Source organism: Monodon monoceros, unplaced genomic scaffold, assembly GCF_005190385.1.
Source record: "Monodon monoceros isolate NGI ecotype Baffin Bay Population unplaced genomic scaffold, NGI_Narwhal_1 Super_Scaffold_9, whole genome shotgun sequence".
In the NCBI taxonomy this organism is placed as follows: domain Eukaryota; kingdom Metazoa; phylum Chordata; class Mammalia; order Artiodactyla; family Monodontidae; genus Monodon; species Monodon monoceros.
Genome location: NW_021703786.1, coordinates 4704822 through 4725889, shown reverse-complemented (window position 1 = coordinate 4725889; position 21068 = coordinate 4704822). Strand labels below are relative to the sequence as shown.

The window sequence follows — 21068 nt, the reverse complement described above, 5'->3', positions numbered from 1 at the left end:
GGGACAAGGTGAGAGAGTGGCATGGACATATATATACTACGAAATGTAGAATGGATGTCTGGTGGGAAGCAGCAGCATAGCACAGGGAGATCAGCTCAGTGCTTTGTGACCACCTAGAGGGGTGGGATAGGGAGGGTGGGAGGGAGACGCAAGAGGGAGGATATATAGATATGTGTATATGTATGGCTGATCCACTTTGTTTTACAGCAGAAGCTAACACACCATTGTAGAGAAATTATACTCCAATAAAGATGTCGGAAAAAAAATTTCCAAGCTATTAAATATAAAATAAGCTACAAGGATATATTGTACCACATGGGGAATATAGCCAATATTTTATAATAACAATAAATGGAGTATAACCTTTAAAAATTATGAATCACTCTGGTGTATACCTGTAACTTATATAATATTGTACATCAACTATACTTCAATAAAAAAATATTAATCTCATCCAAAAAAAGAAAGAAAATAGTGATTTTATACTACCTTTCACTAACCTTTGCTATTTTTTGGGTTTGCTTATATTATTTTGGAATGAAAACCTAGATTATTACTGTTATGGTTTACAACATCCATCCTGTCTTTAAAGAATTATATTTTTATGTTTGCAAATTGCTTCAAAACCTTGCTTTTATTGTTCACTGTTAGTTCTTTTAAGCTAAGTCTCTACTGTTCTTGAATTCTTAATTTTGACCCATCCTTAAAGTTCTGTAAACATTGAGGATTGAAATTTAGCTTTAGGGAGAATAGCTTGATTTGTGTTCTTCTCTAGAATACATGATTTTTTTCTGTTTTAAAAGGCTCAATTCATGTAGAAAGCTTGATTTATCTTTTACATTCAAGAATTTTGCCTGGATATACCTAGGCATGTGTTTCATTTATTTTTAGTGAAGATTTTAAAGCTTCAAACTTAAATATTTCTTTAGCTTAAAAATTTCTTCTTCTGTCATTTAATTTTTGCTTGTGTTCTCCTGGTTTCATTTCCTGCTTTGGAATTCCTACTTTGTGTAACTACATGTTTTGGACTCCTTATGTCTTATCTTTTCTTTCATTATTTTCAATTATTTATTATTTTCCTGTGAATTTTGAGAGAATGCTCAAGTTTTTCTTCAGCTTCATTAATTGGATTTTTTCAGTGTAATATAGGACATTCACTCCTTCATTGGTGGGGGGTGAACATAGCAAATATATTTCTAATTTTCACCTAGCTTTTCCAGACCTCAGATTTTTCCTTATTCATGACAATCAACCCTCATTCATTTTGGAGATGAAATATCTTTTAAGTCTTTTTAAATATTTGCTCTTTGATTATGATAACTATATTTTGGTGCAGTTTAGTAGAAAAGGATAAGCAGTGCAGGGAAAAGAAAGTGGCAGGATAAATATTTGGCAGTACTGTATGTTGCAAATTTGAGTACTGGTGTATCTTTTTTAGATTCCAATGTTAATTATGGAGTGTTATCAATTTTGGCTCTAGTTTCTAACATATCTTCATGGAGAATATGAGACATAAAAGGAAACTTTTTAAAATACAGCAGTGAGGAAAGCTGAGGCAGACTAAATGTGCTCCCATAAAGATGGGACATCCTTGCAATGGCACACTATGTAGCCATTTTGATGGTCCATTTATTGACATGGAGAGATGTTTGCCATACACAATTAGGGCTAAAAGCGAATTTTCAAAAACTGATATACAGCTTGATCCTATATTTGTGGGAAAAGTAGCATACATATTAATCACTGTCACAGGATGGAGAAAATTGTGATCTTTTTGTTCAGAACAGTTAAGTTTGCTAAATCAATAAAAACTTGTAGTCAGTAGAGGGCGCAAGGAGAGAGAGAAGGAAGTGAAGTGAAAAAGCTGATGTATGAGCAGGATGAAGGTTTTCATAACACAAAGATTATTCTGATTTCCTTTCCATTCATTTATCCAAGAAAATTTCAAAAAGATCATAGAAGCATAACTGAAGTTTGACTATTGCTTTTACAGCAAAATATTTGGCATTATCTAGAGAGTCAAACCGCGTACTTTCAGGGGGTAAGGGGAACAGAAAATAATTGAGTGCCTATTTTGTGGCAGGCACTGACATATACATTATATACCGTGGTCTCCTATGTAGAACATATTTTGATGTTTCATCAGACATTGCAGGCAGATTAACACAGCCTTGATGAGGTTTTGATTAAAGAAAACGTCTATAAAGCTTAGAGATACTGACAAAATCTGATGGCTACAGATCACTTTATAGTTTATTAAATGCTTTCAGATTTACTATTTCATTTCATATAACATCCTGTAAAACAGATCCTTCTTTTAAAGATGAAGGCTGAGTGGTTTATGGAGTGTGGCAAAGTTAAAGATTCTCTCAGCAGGGCTTGTGTGTCTGGGCATGCTGATTTCCGTATGCTGTCTCTCAAATAATCTAGAAATCTTCAGACATAACACCTTGGCCCCATGAAAGAGCCACACGATATGAGCAATAGTTAATACCAATGCAAATCAAGGAATTTTGGTCCTCCATTATTTTTTACAGGATTTGACATTATAACTCACATCTCTGGCTCCTGGATTAATTAATCTAGCTTTGGTGGTTTCCAAATGCTAATTTGGAGATGTGCACTGAAAAATGTGAAAAATAAAATCAATTTCATGAGGTTATATCCTGTTTTTGGTTTTGCTCTGAAGTATTCTCTCTTTTAAGAAATAATCATGATTGTGGATAGTGGTACGCTGCTTTCTTTTTTCTTTAAAGTATTTGTTTCGCAAAAGAAAGGAAGCTCATAGATACAGATAACAGATTAATGATTGGGGTGGGGGCAATAGGTGAACTGTTTTGATTTTTTTCTTGCTTAATTTACATAAATTGAATTGTTCTTTAAAAAAAATTACACCACGTGTGCAGAATCTGGCACAGCTTAGGAATTCCCGTCAGTGTTAGCTCCATCCACAGAGATGCCAGCTGAGACTCACATGGGACCTTTGTCCATGTCTTCCATGACATGACTTTTACTACTTGCCAGTGGTCAGCCCATCCAACTCCCAACTGTCATTTTTCTGAGATAATTTGCCCAGCATGTGTGAGTGGGAAAAGGGAGAAGAAAGGCAGTCAGGAAGATTCATTCCTAGGGCATCTGGATACAGATCAGATCTCCTCCTATGTGCATGTCATGCAGACTCCATTTAGATACAAAGGGGTGGGACTGGGTTCCTAGGGAGAAACTAAACCTCTTCACTTCTGCCTGGTCTATATGAAGCAGTTCCCTGGTTACCTCCTCCAGACTTTGTGATTGGTTGGCTGTGGAAGTGAGGGAAGAGGGAAGTAAGCTGCTGATGGAGCTACAGCAACCCGTAGTTGCTGGCCCTGGGAGGGGGAGGGGAAAGGAGGGCTGAGCAGCACGGGGAAGAAAGAGTCATTTCTCTCCACCGACTGCAAACTCCGTGCTCACAGCTCACATCTCTCTGGAATCCAGAGGCCTCTTTGGCCAAGGAGTCCACAATGCTGGATATTTTCATCCTGATGTTCTTTGCCATCATAGGTCTGCTCATTCTGTCCTACATTTTCTATCTGCTCTAGGGGCTTGCAGCAGTGGCATGGAGCCTGCAGGAGAACAGCTCAGGGCGGGAAGGATGAAGCTGACTGGCCCAGCAACCTGCTTGTGGACACACCAGTGGATTTTTGCTTCTGGTCATTATTTTGGGTATTGATTCAAAAACAAAACTAAAAGAGATCCTGTTTTCCTATGTTTTTCTCAGATGCATTGATGTAGTATTTCGCAAACCACTCTGAAAAGAATGAGAAAGGCCAACTTCTTTCTTAGAGACCTAATTTAAAATACAATTAATATTAAAATGAAAAATAAAACCCACAATACGAAAGATTTTTAGGTAGAATGGGTTGGGAATGGTGTGCAGGGAAGGAGGGACTATTACTTCTTAGTTTTTTCTTCAAGTCAGGTGGTCAAAAATAGTTTGAAATCCTATATCAGTCTCTCCCTCCTCATTTTACTTTTTTACTGATCTGAGTCCCCAAGGATTGGGGACTCCCCAGTTTTTGATCAGCAATGAACAATCCTGGATTCTCAGGCTGCCAAACTTTTCAATAAAGCTGTCCATGAGGTTGGTGATGAGGACTTTTCTCACTCATGTTCGAGTTTCCCAACCATGAGATGATTCCACATGCATTACCATCTGAGGCCACCTGTCTGCCTGCCTGGGCCGGGCAGCAGGGTCCTCGCATGCCCCACTGAGCAGGGCTGCTGTCCTCTGCCCACAAGCATGCTGCCCCATAAGACCAAGAGAGGCCAGGCTGCTCTGGACCACCTCAAGATGTTTGATGGGATCACGCCACCCTATGACAAAAAAAGCAGATGGTGGTTCCTGCTGCCCTCAAGGTTGTGCATCTGAAGCCTATGAAAAAGTTTGCTAACATAGGATGCCTGGCTCATGAGGTTGGCTGGAAGTCCCAGGCAGTAACAGCCACCCTGGAGGAGAAGAGGAAGGAGAAGGCCAAGATCCATTACTGGAAGAAGAAGCAGATTATGAGGCTATGGAAGCAGGGCAAAAAGAACAGAGAGAAGAAAATTGACAAATTCACAGAGGTCCTCAAGACCCGTGGATTCCTAGTCTGATCCCAATAAAATTGACTGCTTATTCTTTAAAAAAAAAAAAAAAAAAAAAAAGCTGTCCATAAGTTCTTCATATAAACTAGTAGACAGGCACATCCATTCAATAAGTTCTCTAAAAATTCTCAAAATAGAAAAATTTTAGTGGTTAATGAGCAGATAAGTATCCTCCAGAGCCATCTTCTTACAAACAAATCTCAGAAATCTGCCTAAGCTGTTTTAAAAAGAAATTGTAAGAAAAATTTTGGAGCAGAATAATTGTCAATTTGTAAGAAAAAAAGGTCCTATTCATTGCTCTAAACCATGTGTTATTGTAAAAATACACAGAACTCACTATTTTAAAAACACCTACCACCTCTTTCAGATGAGATATCCCCAAGCCCTATATCGAAAGGAAATTATTATTTTAAGCTTAAAGAGATGATCATGAAGTATAGAAAAAACTGGAAAATAAAGATTAGCTGTGATGCATTTAAAAGTAATGGAATGATTCATGGTAGCTTTCTGACATGGTCAGAAACTGCAAAGAAAATACTAAGAGGGAGTCAGTTAACCTGTGCAGGCTTCAGTGTTCTCAAATTTAAAATGGAAGAGCTAGACTAAATGGTAATCAAGCCCTCTTGCAGCCCTAGCAGTATATGTGTTCAGGACTTTTTGACTTGTTTGTATAGTTTTACAATTTGTGAGTGCTTTTGCAGCCTACATGTTTGGGGCATGAAATGGTTAGTGGGGAAGTCCTGGCCGGTTGCAGCTGGAAGAGAGTTGATGGTGGCACACGCACACACACACACACGCTCACGCACGCATATCAGAGCCCACATTTCCATACGACAGAGGTTTTTCACAGCTGAGCTCAACCTGGAAACTAATTCATTCTGCTAAAAGAAGGGAGGGAGATCTATAAACCAGCCCACCACAGCGCTGGGAGAGCATGGAAGCAAGAGTGATGGCATGCCCAGGGTGTAAAAGGAAGTCATAAAAGTAGGTAAGCAGAATGAGAGAGAGAGGTTTTTGAAGGTAATAAATAACTGGAGAGGCATTCCATAGGGTGTATTAGAGGAAAAAAATCTTTACAAAGAGTGGATGAGACTCCTTATTAATGCCACATGTTCTGTGCAGTTGCAGGTGCAAAACCTGCTAATTTCCTGCCACTGATGTTAAAGGTCAGGAAACAAGGAAGCCACAGTCCCAACACAGAACAGAATAGGGCTCAAAGAATGGGTTTGGCAGCTCCTGGAGGCCACAGAGCATCAGACAGACCTAGAGCAGAGAAGGCTGCCTTAGGCCTGGCTGGGTCTTTATCAGACCCACACAAGTGTATCTGGGGGCAGGGAGTTGAAACTTTAGGGTTTCTATAGTGTGTTGTACAGCATTATGCTTAGTCTTTGAGGTAGTCTCATTCCATATCACAGGTTCAATCAGTTCAACAAAGTTTCTAGTATTTATAGTGCTCCACATTAAAGAAATCCTCTAGATATTATTATAAAACATTGTACTGTTTGCACAGACCTGAATTTTCAGTGCTACCCAGACTTTGTGCCCGGAGGATAAAAACATGACAGCAGCATGTCTTCCTCAGAACACATTGCCTTGACTAGGCTTCTATCTGCACTTTACACTTTCTTAGACCCATTCACATTCCATCCACATACAACCCAAAGGCATAATGCTGATGTTTACAATGAGGGAAACTGAGGCACAGAGATGCTAATTGATGTGTCCAGAGTCACCACATTTTAAACCGTAGAGCCAACCAAGATAAACTAAAATCCAGGTCTTCTGACATCTAGTACCTCAATAAAGTTTTGCTAAGGAAACGTGTATTGCATGCCTACTGTGCATCAGGTGCTATGCCTTGGCACAGGGGACACAAGGATGCATTTTGCAAACCCCCTACTCTTGAACTCTCAGAATCTCAGAGGAGATAAACTAGCAAGCAGAAACTTTCCACATTATTTGGCTAGGGCTATGATATTTGTAAGTGTAGAGCAGTGTCCACAACCAGGTACAATTTTGCCCCCCAGGAGACATTTGGCAGTGTGTGAAGACATTTTTGGTTCTCACAGCTCGGGAGTTGTTACTGGCATCTAGTGGGTAGAGCCAAGAATGATGTTAACATCCATCAATGAAGAGGACAGCCACCCACAACAAAGAATTATCCAGCCCCAAATGCCAAAAGTGCCTAGGTCGAGATACCCTAGCATAGGGCAATATAGGGACACAGTGGAAGTAAAGTCAGGTCTGCCTGGTCCAATGACAGAGGAGGACTTATCAGGGAAGTAGGTGTTGCTTGAGGTATCAGGAAAAATGAGTAGACGTCATCCTGAGTATAGGTAAGAACCAACAGGCAAGAGGAACATGAAATAGTGTGTTGTATTTGCAATTTGATCTAAGCTGAAGCTGACCCTTCAATGAAAAGGGACCATTGATGGTTTTAACCAGAGAACCATGTGGTTAAGTGCACATACTCAATAGTTTGCTATATTAGTGTCAAGCAGAGGATCTCAAAGTTCATTTGGGATATGAATAAAAAATGCAGGTTCCTGACCTACCAACACACACACACACCAAACATCCTGGTGCAATAATACAGTAGGTCTAGGTAGAACCCTGAAACACGTATATTTTTTTTTTGTAAGTACTCTGTGCAATTCTCATGCAGGTAGTCCAGCTCCTCACTGATATACAGAATATATTTGATGGTGGTAAAATTATACTCCTACCACAAAGAAAACAAAAAGGAATTTCAGAAAGAGAGGAATATATAGATTCATCCTTGTCTCTGCTCTAATCCATAATGTGAGGATCTGAACTGGATGCTTATATAGGAATCTGTGTTAATGCAAGTCATAAAGCAGCACAGCTGCTCCCTTCTGGATTCTGTGACCTGAGACAGAAGAAGCACTAAGGAAGTGCACACTCCTTGTGACACACCCTGGGCAGCCCCTGGGAAGCTCAATTGCTTCTCCAACTTGAAAAATTCTGTGTCCCAGAGCCTTCTTGTTACAGCAATACCTGCTTCCTGTTCCCAGAGAGACCCACCCTTGGGCTTTCCCACCAGTCTTCCCTAAACCTGGCTGCTCCTGTGTCCTGTCACGTTAAGATGTGAGCTGAGGTCTCAGACTTATATCTCATCATGTCAGTCACAGCAGAGTAAGGCTCCACCAGCAGGAATTCTGCCCCTGATGTTTGCCTTCCGAATTCAACTTGCCATCTATGGCTTAACTGATTTCCTTGGACACCTCACACTTCTTATGACATTGGCTTTGGATCAGCAAGAGTGGAAATTAGTGTGTAAACACTGCAATCCTAGAATTTCTGATTTGAACTGGAGGAAACCTTTGCAATGCGGTCTGTCTCTGAGCCAGATGTCTGCAACTCTCCTCTCAGGGAAATAGATGAATATCCACAGTAAGAGGTCAATGACTTTGCTGACAGATGCTGCACCAGGGAATATTTTTTTTAAGAGATTTCCTGGTAGCTAGGGTAGTTGTGTTAGCTATTTTCCCAAGTTGTCTCATCTACGTTCTCTAATAATGACATGGGAAATTATAGGACCCCAAATAGGATTTTTTAAATAGAATAAAAGGAAAGAATAGTAAAGAACCTACAGAGGGGACCCTGAGATCTGACAAATGGGACCCTGAGAGGTTGGGTGTCTTGCCTAAGGTCAACAAAAAGGGAAAAAAATGATTCAAACCCAAGTTTCCTCACTTTCAATTTATGGCTGATTTCATTGCACAACAAGAGTATAGAGTCAGAAATGTTAATTTTGTTGTGAAAGTGAGCCAAAACCTTACCCTGTAACCCTAGAAAGAAAGAACAAGTCATATCAGAGCTGTAAAGAAGCCTTTCCAAACTAAGTTTAACTTAGAAGATAAATAGAAATAGTCAGGGGAGAAAGGTTCCCCTGAGACCAGCGAGCCCCTCAAATTGGAAGTCATCCAAAGATATCGATGGCAGATTTACTGACCAGGCTCAGTGGCCAGTTGGAGTTCAAAGTGGACTTGATGCCCTCAGTGTGCACGATGGAAGAAACATCGTGTTCTCATTCTGTGGCCATGCACTGTCTTGGGATCATTAGTTTTATCAAGTTTTACAAGTGCTTTTACAAAGACAATAATGCCCATTTCCTGTATAGTTTACTTAAGTAAACAAGGAGACAGCAAGGTACCATCTCCTTTGTGAAGCAAGACTTTAAAATTTTTATCTAAAGAAAGAAAGCAAGGGATCTGTTCTCTGCGTTTTTCCATAAGATAAGTTCATAAGATAAATAGTTTTAGTTTGACCTCAGTTCAGCTGGGTAAATGGTTCCCTTTCCCACTACCCACCCACGTTGTGAACACCAAAGACTTTTTAAGTGGATAAAAATATTTCCAAACAGTTTCTTGAGCTGATCCTGTTCTCATCAATGGGTCACTACAGGGGTCCTGTGGGAAGGTGATTGCATGTTTTTTCTGGCAAAATAATTTTTTCTAAACCCAAGTTTATTCTGGGGTGAGTATAAACCCCTGTGAGCAACAGAAAACATGCATATCATCTGAACACAGAAACAATAATGCATAGGGATAAACTTTGGAGTCAAACAGGCTTTGGTTCTAGTTGTGGGCTTCACCATCTTCTAAATGGTGACTTCCCCAAGTCCCTAATCTCTTCATTTATATAATGGGACTGTCTGGCCGCTACCTCTTGGATTATTTATGAGTATTAAATGAAATAATAAATCTATAAAAAGTATATAACACAAACTAAATGTTCAATAAATATTTGTTTATTATTAGGTACAGCCTCTTTTTGGGTCTACAGGGTACCCACCATCCAAAGAATACTGGAAAATGCAAATAATAATTGAGTAATTCAATTATAACTGAATAACTAATGTAATTAACACTAAATAGCTGGACACTTTGAAATAATCCATTTGAAAAATGATCTGAGCTTTCAAGTTTATATCTGACTTCAATGTAGAGTCATCCTTTTACTTGTTCATTTATTTGGCAAAAACTTTCCTTATGCATACAATTACTAATACTATCCTTCAGGAACTTATGGGAGATTTTCCAGTCAACATGATCTTGGTAAACCCTAATGTGAAGGCTTGCTTACAATGCATGAGGCCCAAAACAGGACATTTCTAAAGAAATCCATAGTGGACTGGGACTGCCATTTTTTTTTAAAGCTTTAACTCATGGAGCAACATAAAATTAGCTCTTAATTTTAATAACAGACAAAGCCTGTTTCTCCAAATGTGAAGTGATTGGAACTCTCTATACGAACCCTTGGAGTAGTGATCAATGGGAGAAGAAAACATTTTCATTCCCAGAAAACATCTTTGAGGTGCTTTTTTCATGCTAGACACTGTACAAAAAGAACTACATACTTATGTTCTTGTTTTTGAGGAGTTTAAAGTTAACCTTTAAAATTGAATCAATATATTATTTGCATATAGTCAGTACATTTAAAGTCTCAAATCTGAATTCTTAAAATATTTATTTCTTGTTCCAGGCAGAAAGTTAGCAATCTCAAATCATGTATGTATATTGCATATGTATCTGCAATTTTGTGTGTTTGCATGAAATGAAGTGAATTATAAATTCAATCATAATTTTAGTGGAAAATTCATCTGTGAGACTATGACAGCATTATTTGGCAACTAAGACAATGCTTCACAAATTAGTAGTCAGGCAGTAATGCCACTTTCTGTAGCATTTGCCTCTCTGTTGGAGAAATGGATAGCTATGATAACCAAACTAAGTGTATACCCTCCGCACCCTGCCGTCTATTTCTGCTGACTGTATCACCAAGCTATTAATTACTTAGGCTTAAAAACCTTACAAACCCCTCTCCCTTGGTAATTTTACCCTGTGAAATCCATTGCCAACTTTTACCGATTCTACCCATTGTAGTGACTCCCCACCTGTATGCATTTTCCATTATCAGGCCCCCAGCACTCTCATGTGGACAGTCACAAAGGTTCTCTAATTTGCACACTTTCTGGCTTCCCCATTTTGACTCCCCACCCCCAGCCCCCCACCCCCGGCCCTGTGCATCCCAACACTTTAATTCCAGGCTACTACTGACAAAGCACAGAGCCGACCATGCCATCCTATTCAAAACCCACATTGCTCTCAATATAAAGTCCAAACTCAACCCTGAGGCAATGATCTCACCAGCAACCATTTCCAGTCTTATTTGGACTGCTCCCTGTCTGCCCCATGCTCTCTGAAATTCAGCCACACAGGCTACTCTAAGCTCTCTGCAGATTTGTACTTTTCTGAGCTACATTTATATATAGGCTCTTCCTTCCAACTAGAAGCACCTTCTCTCCTTCCCTACCAATCTACCATGGTAGGGTACCAATCTACCATGAACTTTCCCTCCCACCTGGACCAGACTGGTTTCATCTTCCAGGGGTCTCCCATAGCAGTTTGGTATTCCCTCTAGCAGAAAGATGACCTGCGGCTTTCCTGTCCTAGACTGTAAGCTCCCTGAGAGCAGAAATCATGCTTTACTTACTGGTTTCTATATGCTCAACTAGAACATTCAACAAGTTCTTGGCACCCAAAAGGTGTGTAGTAAGTATCAGTGCATCCCAGGCAAGTTAAGGACTTAACGCTGCTGAGTTTTAGTTTCCTCACTAGTAAAATAAAAATACAAAGACCTGAGACAGGGGCTGTATATCGGTGGTGCATATTAGATGATTGATAAGCCTTATTGTGCTCTCTCCTCTTCAAACTGGATGTATCATGTAGGTCGACTCAGAATGAAGCAACCTGGAGTTAGACCTGGGGATAGTGGCACCCTCTACACCCCCATTTCTTTCTCTAAAACATGGAGATAACAGAATCTACTTGTGAAAATAAACTCAACATTCCTCTTACTTAAGCACAGAGCTTAAAATCTATGGTTTCAACTGAATATTTCATTATGTGGAGGAGGGCCAGACTGGTGAGCCCATCCCATGCCAGTCATTTCAAGACCAGAGCTACACAACTGGGATATGGTGAGTCAGGTCAGAAGGTATGTTCTGCTCTATGAATATGGAACAAGAGAAGCTAACTGACCCTTACAGAACATTGTAGATTATTAACTTTTAGAAAATTTTACTTGTTACAGGGTGGTTTCAAATCCCCAGGACCAGACTGATGTTGAAACCTAGAAATGTTGTGCTGATTTGGTGTGGATTGGGGTCACACGATGTTTGTGCACATCATTTTATGGACGAGTGACATTTGTCACCAGAGGCTAGGGGGAGATTGCTTCTGTAAAAAGGCATAGAAGGGCCCCATATTATCAGGGATCTAGAGGAGGGGCAAAGCGGGGAGGGTACTGTTGTCCCTCCCTTTCCTTCTCTGGAAAAGGCAAAAATGGTGAGCCTTACAAGGCCCTGAATACATGATCCATAGTCCAGTAGGGGAAGCTGACCCAAGTGCTGTGCACTTGTCTTGGGAAAGTGTCAGTCCAATTTGCTATAACTCTTTACCTCTGAGCTTCCTCATCTTAGTCTTCCAAAAATATAATGTACACAAATATAAAGGATTGTGCCAGATACATGGGGATGTTATCATAGCTGTTTTAGTATATACTCAGATTTTGAAACAAGAAAATCAGCTCTTCTCATCTGAGGCCAGAATGACTATTAGTTCTTGATGAAGTGAAAGATAGTTTATTCATCCTTCCCTAAGGTCCCACCATGTTATTTGATTTCAGCAATTCTGTTTTTTTATGTTTATGCAATCTTTCATAGTGACTCAGAACAAAATGGGTAAAAGAATGGTGACCAGTGTGTACATCTAAAAGATGTGTTTTTCTTTCTATATCTGTGTGGATTTTATGAGTATGGGGTACCTTAAAATTGACCAGCAAATAGTAAAATATATAGTTATATCTGAGGCATACCCATTATTCCACTTGTTACTATCAGATCTCCCTATTTGATGTCCTAGACCTCAAAGAGAAGTGCTTTGGGGCAGGGGTAGGAGTAGAAATAATATGACCTGTTATCCAAAATGAAAACACAAGCACAGATCACTTTCCAAAATGTCCATGATTTCAGAGCTTAAATGCAGACACACCCTTAAAAGAAGCATTGGAAAGAAGAAAAATTGGCCAGCTTCCCAAATCTCACTGAATCCAACTGGACTGGGTGATGACAGAGATCAAAGGCATGTGGCGACTGGACAGAGAACTGGGAGGAACTCTCATCTTCAGGCCTGCTGAAAATTAGCCACATGAACCACACCAAGCCAAAGCAAACTGAAAGTAAATATGGGAGAGTAACTGAATGCACATGGGGGTGCTCTTCACCAAATGAAAAGTTTGTGTGTTCCCAAAGGAGAGATTGCCAGGCCTTCAACAGCATCGACCCATGGCAAAAACAAAATAGTACCCTTTCTAACTGACAAACTGAACCCTTTTGGCTTCTACTGAAGGGACACAGGCAAAATCTCCTCTTGGTCATGGTACTCACGATATTCCTTGTCCTCCTCCACTTCTATATCTCCCTTCCCTAAGTAACTTTGTTTCTGGCTTGTTTCTAAGTAAAACGAGATTTTTTTAAATTTGGGGGGATTTTCTCCAGAACAGCAAGTGTTCCTAATTCTGCTTTTTGTGATGCCTTTGGTGGAAGTTTAGCTCAGTTGCTCAGAGCTGTGATTTTCCTGTGTACCACCATTTCCACGGTGCCTTGCACCCCTCTGATGAACAGCACTGATAACACCTCTCCTCTGGCTTTAGGGAGAGGGTCCACACAAGGAACCAAATGCCATTTCGTCATCAATGGATCTCTTCTTCCTTTACTCCTCTATTACTTGCTTTTTATGGTGAAAAAATTAATTTGCCTTTTCACTCTCCACTGCACATACTCTCCCAACCCCACACCCTCCTAGAAGTATAGAACAAGGATTGCAAATTCTTTTCTGCAGGTTCACAGTATTACAGAGAGATAGTATCAGAATGGGGGTTTGGATAGGGAAAACCTTGAAAATGGAAGCCCGAATGAGGATACAAAGAAAGAAAAACAAAGGAAGACACTCTTTCCAAATTTGGGTCCCTTTAAAAAAAAAATACATGGATTCCATTTTCATAGAGGGAAATATGGAAGAAAATACAACAGCACTTAAGGAATTTCCTCTCATCAATTTTTCTCTGATCCCTTAATTGTGTTTAAGCCTTGGTGAGTACTTTGTTTACAGTCCCTAGCGTAGTGATTTGCATCACCGTCTCTGGCTAGCTGTTGGCCTGGCCGGGAGCTGGCCGCTGTGTCAGTCCAATTCTGGCTGGGAAAGGTAAGGATCTTTGCCTTGATTTTTGAAACTGGGAAAGAAATGTGGAATGTCTTTGAAGGGGTGGAGTGGGGTAGGAGGATGTAGATTTAATTCATGAATTAGAAGCTTTCTGAAAAGTTCTCCAAGCTTAAAGGAATCTCCTGGAGCCTTCTGTTTATAAAGAACCAGAAAGATTTCCTCTCCCTTCTGAAAGAAGTCTTGCAGAAAGAAGGCTGGTTGCTTTGTGAATGAGATTTTGCATTTACGGGCAGGTGTCTCTTAAGGCACTCTCAGGAATGTTTAATATCTTATAGGTGCAGAGAGGAGGGAGGAAAAATCATTCAAAGACATCAGGCATTGATCACTAGGAATTCTTTGAATTTTAATTTGAAGAGGTAAGAATCATTTAAAACTGCAGGTGTTCTTGGGTATCTATTCTTTAGATATTTCTGCTTTATCCCAAAGCTTTCTACTTCTCTGTATTTAGCACTACAAACCATAAGCTGTCTACTAGCAATCTGAAGATGTGCATCTGTGTATCTGAGGAGATGTACATACTCTGAAGAAGAATGAGGGTGAATGTAACATCTGAAGCCTGAAAAGGCTGAGGAAAGCTTGGGTATTAGGAGCAATAACGACAGACCAACCCTGCCCCCAGCGCACAGATGCATTCACTGTCCCTCAGTATAAGTTCAGCCAAGAAGTCACCATCAAAAAAAGGTGCCTCTGGCTTCTCTCTGGAAGGAGTTCAAATGATGTACCTTTGACTTTGACAATGGGGGAACATGGTCAACAGGAAAGGGTGATGATATTCAAAGCTTCAGTGAGGTTATTGGATTATGTTGGGGAGAAAACAGCCCTGCTAGAAAGTAAAGAGGAATTGCCCCCAAAGGCCACAGTTCACAGTGGGAAGACTGCTGCTCTTATAAGGAGCTTCTCAAGAACCTCCAATTATGTGGCCCGTGGCTCCCAATATCCCTGTTCTCCCAGGGCATTGCTGGCAAGTGCTGAAATGCCGTAGTTCTAAGTACCCCTTCTCAAACACCAAGTGACAGCACTCCTCCTGGAGGATGAATGTGTCCCTTTACATCCCACATTTTTAAAGTCTGAAGATAGTCGTGGCCGAGGCCCTCCAGGTACTCATCAGCCTCAGCAGGCTGGGCTCCCCCGACTCAGCCAGGCCTCAGGAACTTTTCAACTTCATTTCTTTTTAATGAAGAAGCCCTTTCTCTGATTTCCATTCTGGTCCCTCTCCCTTGATGACAAAATCACCAAGGTATGATTTCTAGACAAGGATGGAAAGAGTGGGCTATCGTAGAACAGAGACGAGATGCCTGAGAACATCCATGCCCTCCACCGGAAGTTAGAGAAATCTAACAACTCGAGAGAAAGAAGGAAAACAAATCTCTTTCAAGATTTAATTTATATTTGTAGTATTAGTTGTATCAATTAAAAAGATATTCAAACTTGTATGGATTAAAAATAGATGACGGATAACTTTTAGCTACAGAAGTATCGGGATGAACTTATAATAGTCACCCAGTATTATCTCATTTTTCCCTCCAGAAGACAATCTGGGGCTTTACAATTTTAAATAACTTATCTGCAAGAAAGTCTAGAGCTCTAAGTCCATTTGCAGACAGGGGGTGGGAAATAGACCTTTATTGTTTGAGAGCGTGACATGTCAAGCCATATATGTTTGAATATTTAAAATACCTTGCTCCTTTAAGTGAGTCAAGGATCTGCAGATTGACACCAGCCAGGAGCTTGCTACAGACCTATTAAATCAATCTACATTTAGCAAGCTCCTTACGTAATTTGTGTGCCCCTTAAAGCCTAGAGTTCAAACCAAGGGTTTCTCTCTGTGTGAACTTTGTCAGATTACTTAACCTCTCTGAGCCTCATTTATAAACTATCTATAAGCTCATTTGTAAACTAGTGAGAAGTCATGTTAATGCATGCACCTTGCAGGTGCTCTATAATGACAGTGATGGTAATGATGATTTCAGCATTACTGAAGTTACTCACTTCCTAGCACAAGTAGTAATCATGTTTAAATCAAAATGACTGTTTTCCCCCCTTAGTCACATACATTTGTATCTCCCACCCTTGTTCCTAAATGAATTAATATCAAATAAGAGGCGGGGGGGTTAAGCTTCAGATGGCCAGCACACATATATGAAGAAAGAATACTCGGGAAACCTGGGAACATAGATTTTTGCTGGCTTAGAGGTTGGATTCAGCTGCTCGATGACTTCACAGCTGTTCCTCCCGCCCTAAAAGTGTCTATCCCTTCGGCTCTGTCCCCTCAGCTGGGTCTGCAACGCTGACTCTGGGATTTTCTTGTGAAAATGCCTGCTGGGCGGGAGGAAGATCTGGAGGTTGGCTGGGGAAAAAATGAGTAATGCAAAGCAGTGCGCTCAGTAAATGCTGCAAGAGAAATAAAAGTAAAAGCTGCCTCCTGTCTCTAGGGACTCTAGAATGATTCTGACTTATCATGTCACTGAGCAGAGCTGGGGGAAACCAAAACTCGGAATCTGCTGGCAAGGAAAAGAACGAAGAAAAAAAAAATGGTAGGGAGGGGCAATCCGGCGGGGGAGGAAATAAAAAGAGAGAGAGGGAAAGACAAGCGTCATTTAGGAAGAGGTAGAGTAAAAGAAAGAGCTCCAGGATTTAAAACCTACCATATAGTATTTTGTATCTTTTCTTTTCCCCAGAGGAGATCCCTGTCCTGTCACTTTATTGACAGACGTGCTGTTACAGGCTGTCTTCCCAGAGGTCGCAGAAGAAGCTCAGACGCTGCTGTTCCTTCCCTCCCAAGTCCAGTGGTCTCCCTGGTAATGGATTGCTTCTCTCTGAGGTACGGGTCAGTGTAAGTCTTTGGGGGATGGAGCTTCATTTTCAGGTTAGCTAAGTCTCAGCTTTGGGGTGAAGATTTTTTTTCTTTCAGACAGAATCTCAAATATCCTTTAACTGTCCTAGCCAGTATTCAAGGTATCATTGAACTGCAGTGATTAATTTGGTGATTAAAAATCCTATGCAAATAGGCAGCTCTAACTTTTAGTTCATTGCACAAGGAGTGATATTTTTGACCTCCCAGAGCAAGGAAGAAACTGTGAGGTTTGATTTGGTGTTGAATTAGTTTTCAGTGGGTGCTTAATATGATCAAAGTATTCATCTCACTGAAATCATCTCCAGTATCTTCCTTTAAATGCTTTCAGTAACTATAACTGCTCAACCCTTTAGCTGCTGGATCACTTCTCGATGGTAAAGGAGAATGACTTACCATGTCTGAGCAAGAGAAGAGTGTTCACTGATTTCTCATAGATGGCGTTTCAACCAGAGGCTTTTGATCGAGAGTCTCAGATTTCACCCTGAAATGTTCAGATTCAAAATATTTAGAAAGATACAGCGCAGCGCAGCAAGTTTTTGTACACAGCAGCGTGGGGTAAAAATGAACTTGTAAATCTTTATGCTTATCTAGTATGCTTATTTTTTTAAAACATGTGGTACATATAATATCAAAATTCCTTGTTGAGTTTAATGGAAAATTTGTGAATTGACAGCTAATTATCGTAATAATTGATCTTCTCTTTAACATAAAAAAAACACAAAATTTTGTCCAAAAATTGTTGAATTATTTTTCTTATTTTTCCCTTTTCAAATAGGTCAGAGGATATTGCCGCATTTTAGCTCACAAATCCTAGCCTTATTGTCCCTGAATTTTTGCCCAACTGCACCCCTATCATGGACCCAGGATGCATGTTTCGCTGTATTTAATAGTTACAACAATAAAGACTTGTTAACTGTCGGTTGATGTAGAAGAACATCATTTGTACGCTGATTGCTGGTCTTGACGTTGCTTTGGTGCACAGCTAATGGGCAGTAGTTTGGAAAGAGTGCATGTTATGCCCGGGAACGCCGGCAGAGTCTAGGTTGCTGTGAGCGTGGAAGGGACTGTGTGAAGTGTTGTTTATAACGTGTTCTCCTCTTGAATGAGGCTGTTTTGGGATTAAGATTGAGGCTTCTCTGTGTGTTTAGAGGAAAGAAAAGCAATAGACAAAGCAGAAAAGCTTGTAAAACATTTGCAGACCGCCAGGGTGTATTAAGCACTGTAAAGTGCTTCCTGCTTTTTATATCTTCCCTTTCTTTGTGGTTCTCTGCTTTATCTTGCTTTCTTCTCAATGCAAAGAGAATGCAAACAATTAGGGAAAAAAATATATTAAAGTTGATTTTCACATGCATCCATGCCTCCTAGAAAAGAACACAGTGGTCTTTCCCCCAGCTCTTTACTCCTACTTGTGAGGCTTACTCTGATGCATTTAACTGGCATCTCCTGTCTTCTCCTCCACAGCTTACACCCTGGTGAGACCGCCCGGGTCTAGTCTGTGAACTCAGCTAGGAGACATACTGTAAAAATGACCGAAGAGCCCATAAAGGAGATCCTGGGAACCCCGAAGCCTCCCAAGCCAGTGGCAATGGAGAAGAGCTCCAATGGTGAAGTCATGGTCACCATGGTCCCCCTGGTCAATGAGATTCAGCTGACAGCCGCCACAGGGGGCGCTGAGCTCTCCTGTTACCGCTGCATCATCCCCTTCGCCGTGGTGGTCCTCATCGCCGGGATAGCGGTCACTGCCGTGGCTTACAGCTTCAATTCCCATGGCTCCATCATCTCCATCTTAGGTCTAGTCCTTCTGTCATTGGGACTTTTTTTGTTAGCCTCCAGCGCCCTGTGCTGGAAGGTGAGACAGAGGAGCAAGAAAGCCAAGAGGCGGGAGAGTCAGACGGCTCTCGTGGCAAATCAGAGAAGCTTGTTTGCTTAGGACTGAATGAGACCAAACGGGATGTGTGGTCTGAAGGACCTGCTCTCACTTCGTCCACCAGTGCACCCGGGACTGGTGTGGGAGAGGATGGACTTGGCATTGCCGCAGACCAGAGGCATGGGGGTGGCCTGAGGGTGGAGGATGGATGGGGTTCTCCTCTGTGAGCAATGACTTGTGTCTTTGATGACAAACTTAATTCTAAGGGCTGTTTCTAAGACTGAAAAATCAGTGTTTCCTCTACATTAAACATTTTAGGGGTCATGGGAGGTGTGCGGCATTAGACAACATTTGGTTCACCTTGGAAAGTAGGCAAGAGAAGATGAGTTCTGGCACACCAGCAACCTGCCTCCAAAAGAGATAACCCACGCTATTAGGATGTTATATCATAAAAAAGTTCTGCTGAGAGTCTAAACTGCCTTGAACTTTGCATACTCCTGTGAAATTCTGTGATCATTTTTTTTTCCAAAAAGTTGATTCTCTAGCATCTGTTTTATTTTTCACTTTCAGTAACTCATCACTGGTGGTACTTCTATTGAAGAATAAACTAATTTTTTTTTATGTTTTAACATTGGACAGTTTTTAGATGATCGTAATGCTGTGTCAGAAGTTTAAAAAAAAAAGGTAAAATGTGTAGCTACTCAATGACATGTGGGGATAAATTAATATTAAAATAATCCAATATAGCACTTTTGATGATTTTTATATTAAAGTTTAATGTACATTTTATTCAAAATAATAAATACTCATTGCTGCTGAAACTTCTTAAATGGTTATTTCCATTGTAGTTACTGTTACTGCAGTTCCAGATTGCCCATCTTTCCTTGCCTTATTAGCAACAACATCTCAATTGTATTTCTCTCAAATGGGCATGTTGCTTCTTCCTAACTTAACTAAAAGATTTTTATCTTTTATCACATCATTTTTTTTCACGACTTCTGAAGAGTAATATGAATTATGTTTATTCTAAAAGATTTATATGCCATTATAATTAGGAAATCAATGCCTTGGGTCAGGAATTTTATAATGTGTTGTTAAATGTGTGTTACATATTTATCAGATCAGTTGTTAAATATTTGCTTAACATATTTTTGAGCACCAGCTATATACCAGACATTGTGTAGATTCTCAGGCTGCTTAACTGACTTAGCAATAATACAAGGCAAATAACGTTACTGCTTGAATTCTGTGAATATTGAGCAGCTAGGACTCTATGCCATAACTCTAACCAGAAATATCCCCAGTTCATGTCGTTTAAACCATATTAAACTAGAGAGGAAAGATAGGCACAAAGCCTTTCCTAAACCTTGGAAAAACAAAGCAAAACAAAACAAGCCTAGCATAGCACTTTCGATGAAAGGCATTCTATCAAGGACTTTAATTAAGTGTGGCAGGAGCCCTCTGGCACTGACTGCTCCCTGGTGCTCAGGTGGTTTTGTTAAGGGGAGACACCTTGATGACCTAGTTTCTCCTGGCTTTGAAGGTCAGATGGTGAAAGTCTGGAGTTGTTGAATACAATTATCTTGAACACATGCAGGTGAACACTCCTCTGGACCAAATGCAAGTGTATGGCATTGTGTTTATGACAGTGGGAGGGATACTGTGTTTTGACATGCTTTTTTTTTTTTTTGCTCAAAGATATTCAAAAGCTCCCCACTGTTGATGAAGAAACTTCTCAAGTGAGTATTCAAGGTCCTGCTCTGTATGATCCAAACAAATGTATCCAGCTTTCATTCTTATTCCAACCCCAAAACTCATGAGGTAGCCAGACCAGATGATTCCCCATTCCCGGATTAGGCTTCAATTTTCCTGCCTCCATGTATGTTCAAACTTCTGTTCTCCCTCCTGCATAATGCCATCCTTTCCCCCTCCAACTCAGACATATCCAAATCCTGCTTCTCATTAGAGCCCTAGCTTAACTGCAACCTCTTCCCAGAGGTTCCCATTTATCTGAAAGGAATTGCTCCTTCAAGAGTCTCTACCTATTTATTCTCTGATGGCAACTTTCATTTTCTACCACGTGAGTACCATAAATGTCTTATCTTCTTCCAAAACTCCTTAGAAGTGCATAACGTGTCATATATTTTTAAACCCCTAATAAAATGTCCTGCACAGATTAGGTACTCAATAAGTGTTTGCTAAATGAACGAAAGAATAAAAATCAGAAAGTGTTTGATCCAGAATTACAGTTTGTTTTAATCTCGTAAAAGAAAATTCTTTAGTTCTCACCTCTCCCAAAATAGGTCATCCTACCCCACCCTGCCTCTACTGGAAGCACCAGGTCCAGGTGAGTATTTACTACCTTTGTATAATATTTCTCTAGCCACGCCTGCCCTTCCAACTGCTTGAAAAGTAA

At 40.4% G+C, this 21068-nt stretch overlaps 2 protein-coding genes, 1 non-coding gene and 1 pseudogene across 9 annotated transcripts in view; 3 read left to right on the top strand and 1 right to left on the bottom strand.

Moving 5' to 3' along the window:
- Window positions 1-21068, bottom strand: part of PCTP (phosphatidylcholine transfer protein) — a 77554-nt gene that overhangs the window by 45493 nt on the left and 10993 nt on the right. The window contains exon 2 of one of the 3 annotated variants that reach the window (XM_029211994.1): window positions 17179-17266. In XM_029211994.1, coding sequence (XP_029067827.1) covers window positions 17179-17181 — 3 coding nt within the window. In that variant the 5' untranslated portion in view covers window positions 17182-17266. Of the gene's footprint in view, window positions 1-17178; window positions 17444-21068 lie in introns of those variants that run through there. The other 2 variants (XM_029211989.1, XM_029211993.1) reach the window with 2 other exon arrangements.
- LOC114889107 lies at window positions 3585-4648 on the top strand (annotated as a pseudogene). Its single transcript, XR_003791961.1, has one exon. The product of XR_003791961.1 is annotated as a putative 60S ribosomal protein L13a protein RPL13AP3 (transcript).
- On the top strand, window positions 4118-4202 carry LOC114889880. Its single transcript, XR_003792172.1, has one exon. It is a non-coding gene; the product is annotated as a small nucleolar RNA Z195/SNORD33/SNORD32 family (small nucleolar RNA).
- On the top strand, window positions 13845-19610 carry TMEM100 (transmembrane protein 100). 4 transcript variants are annotated; one of them, XM_029211999.1, is made up of 3 exons: window positions 13845-13913; window positions 16610-16752; window positions 18247-19610. In XM_029211999.1, exon 3 carries the CDS (start codon window positions 18311-18313, stop codon window positions 18713-18715), a length of 405 nt encoding a protein of 134 aa, XP_029067832.1. In that variant the 5' UTR covers window positions 13845-13913; window positions 16610-16752; window positions 18247-18310; the 3' UTR covers window positions 18716-19610. The 4 variants fall into 4 exon arrangements, with proteins under 4 accessions (XP_029067832.1, XP_029067834.1, XP_029067831.1 ...); XM_029212001.1 differs by lacking the exon at window positions 13845-13913 and adding an exon at window positions 14211-14287; XM_029211998.1 differs by lacking the exon at window positions 13845-13913 and adding an exon at window positions 16042-16465.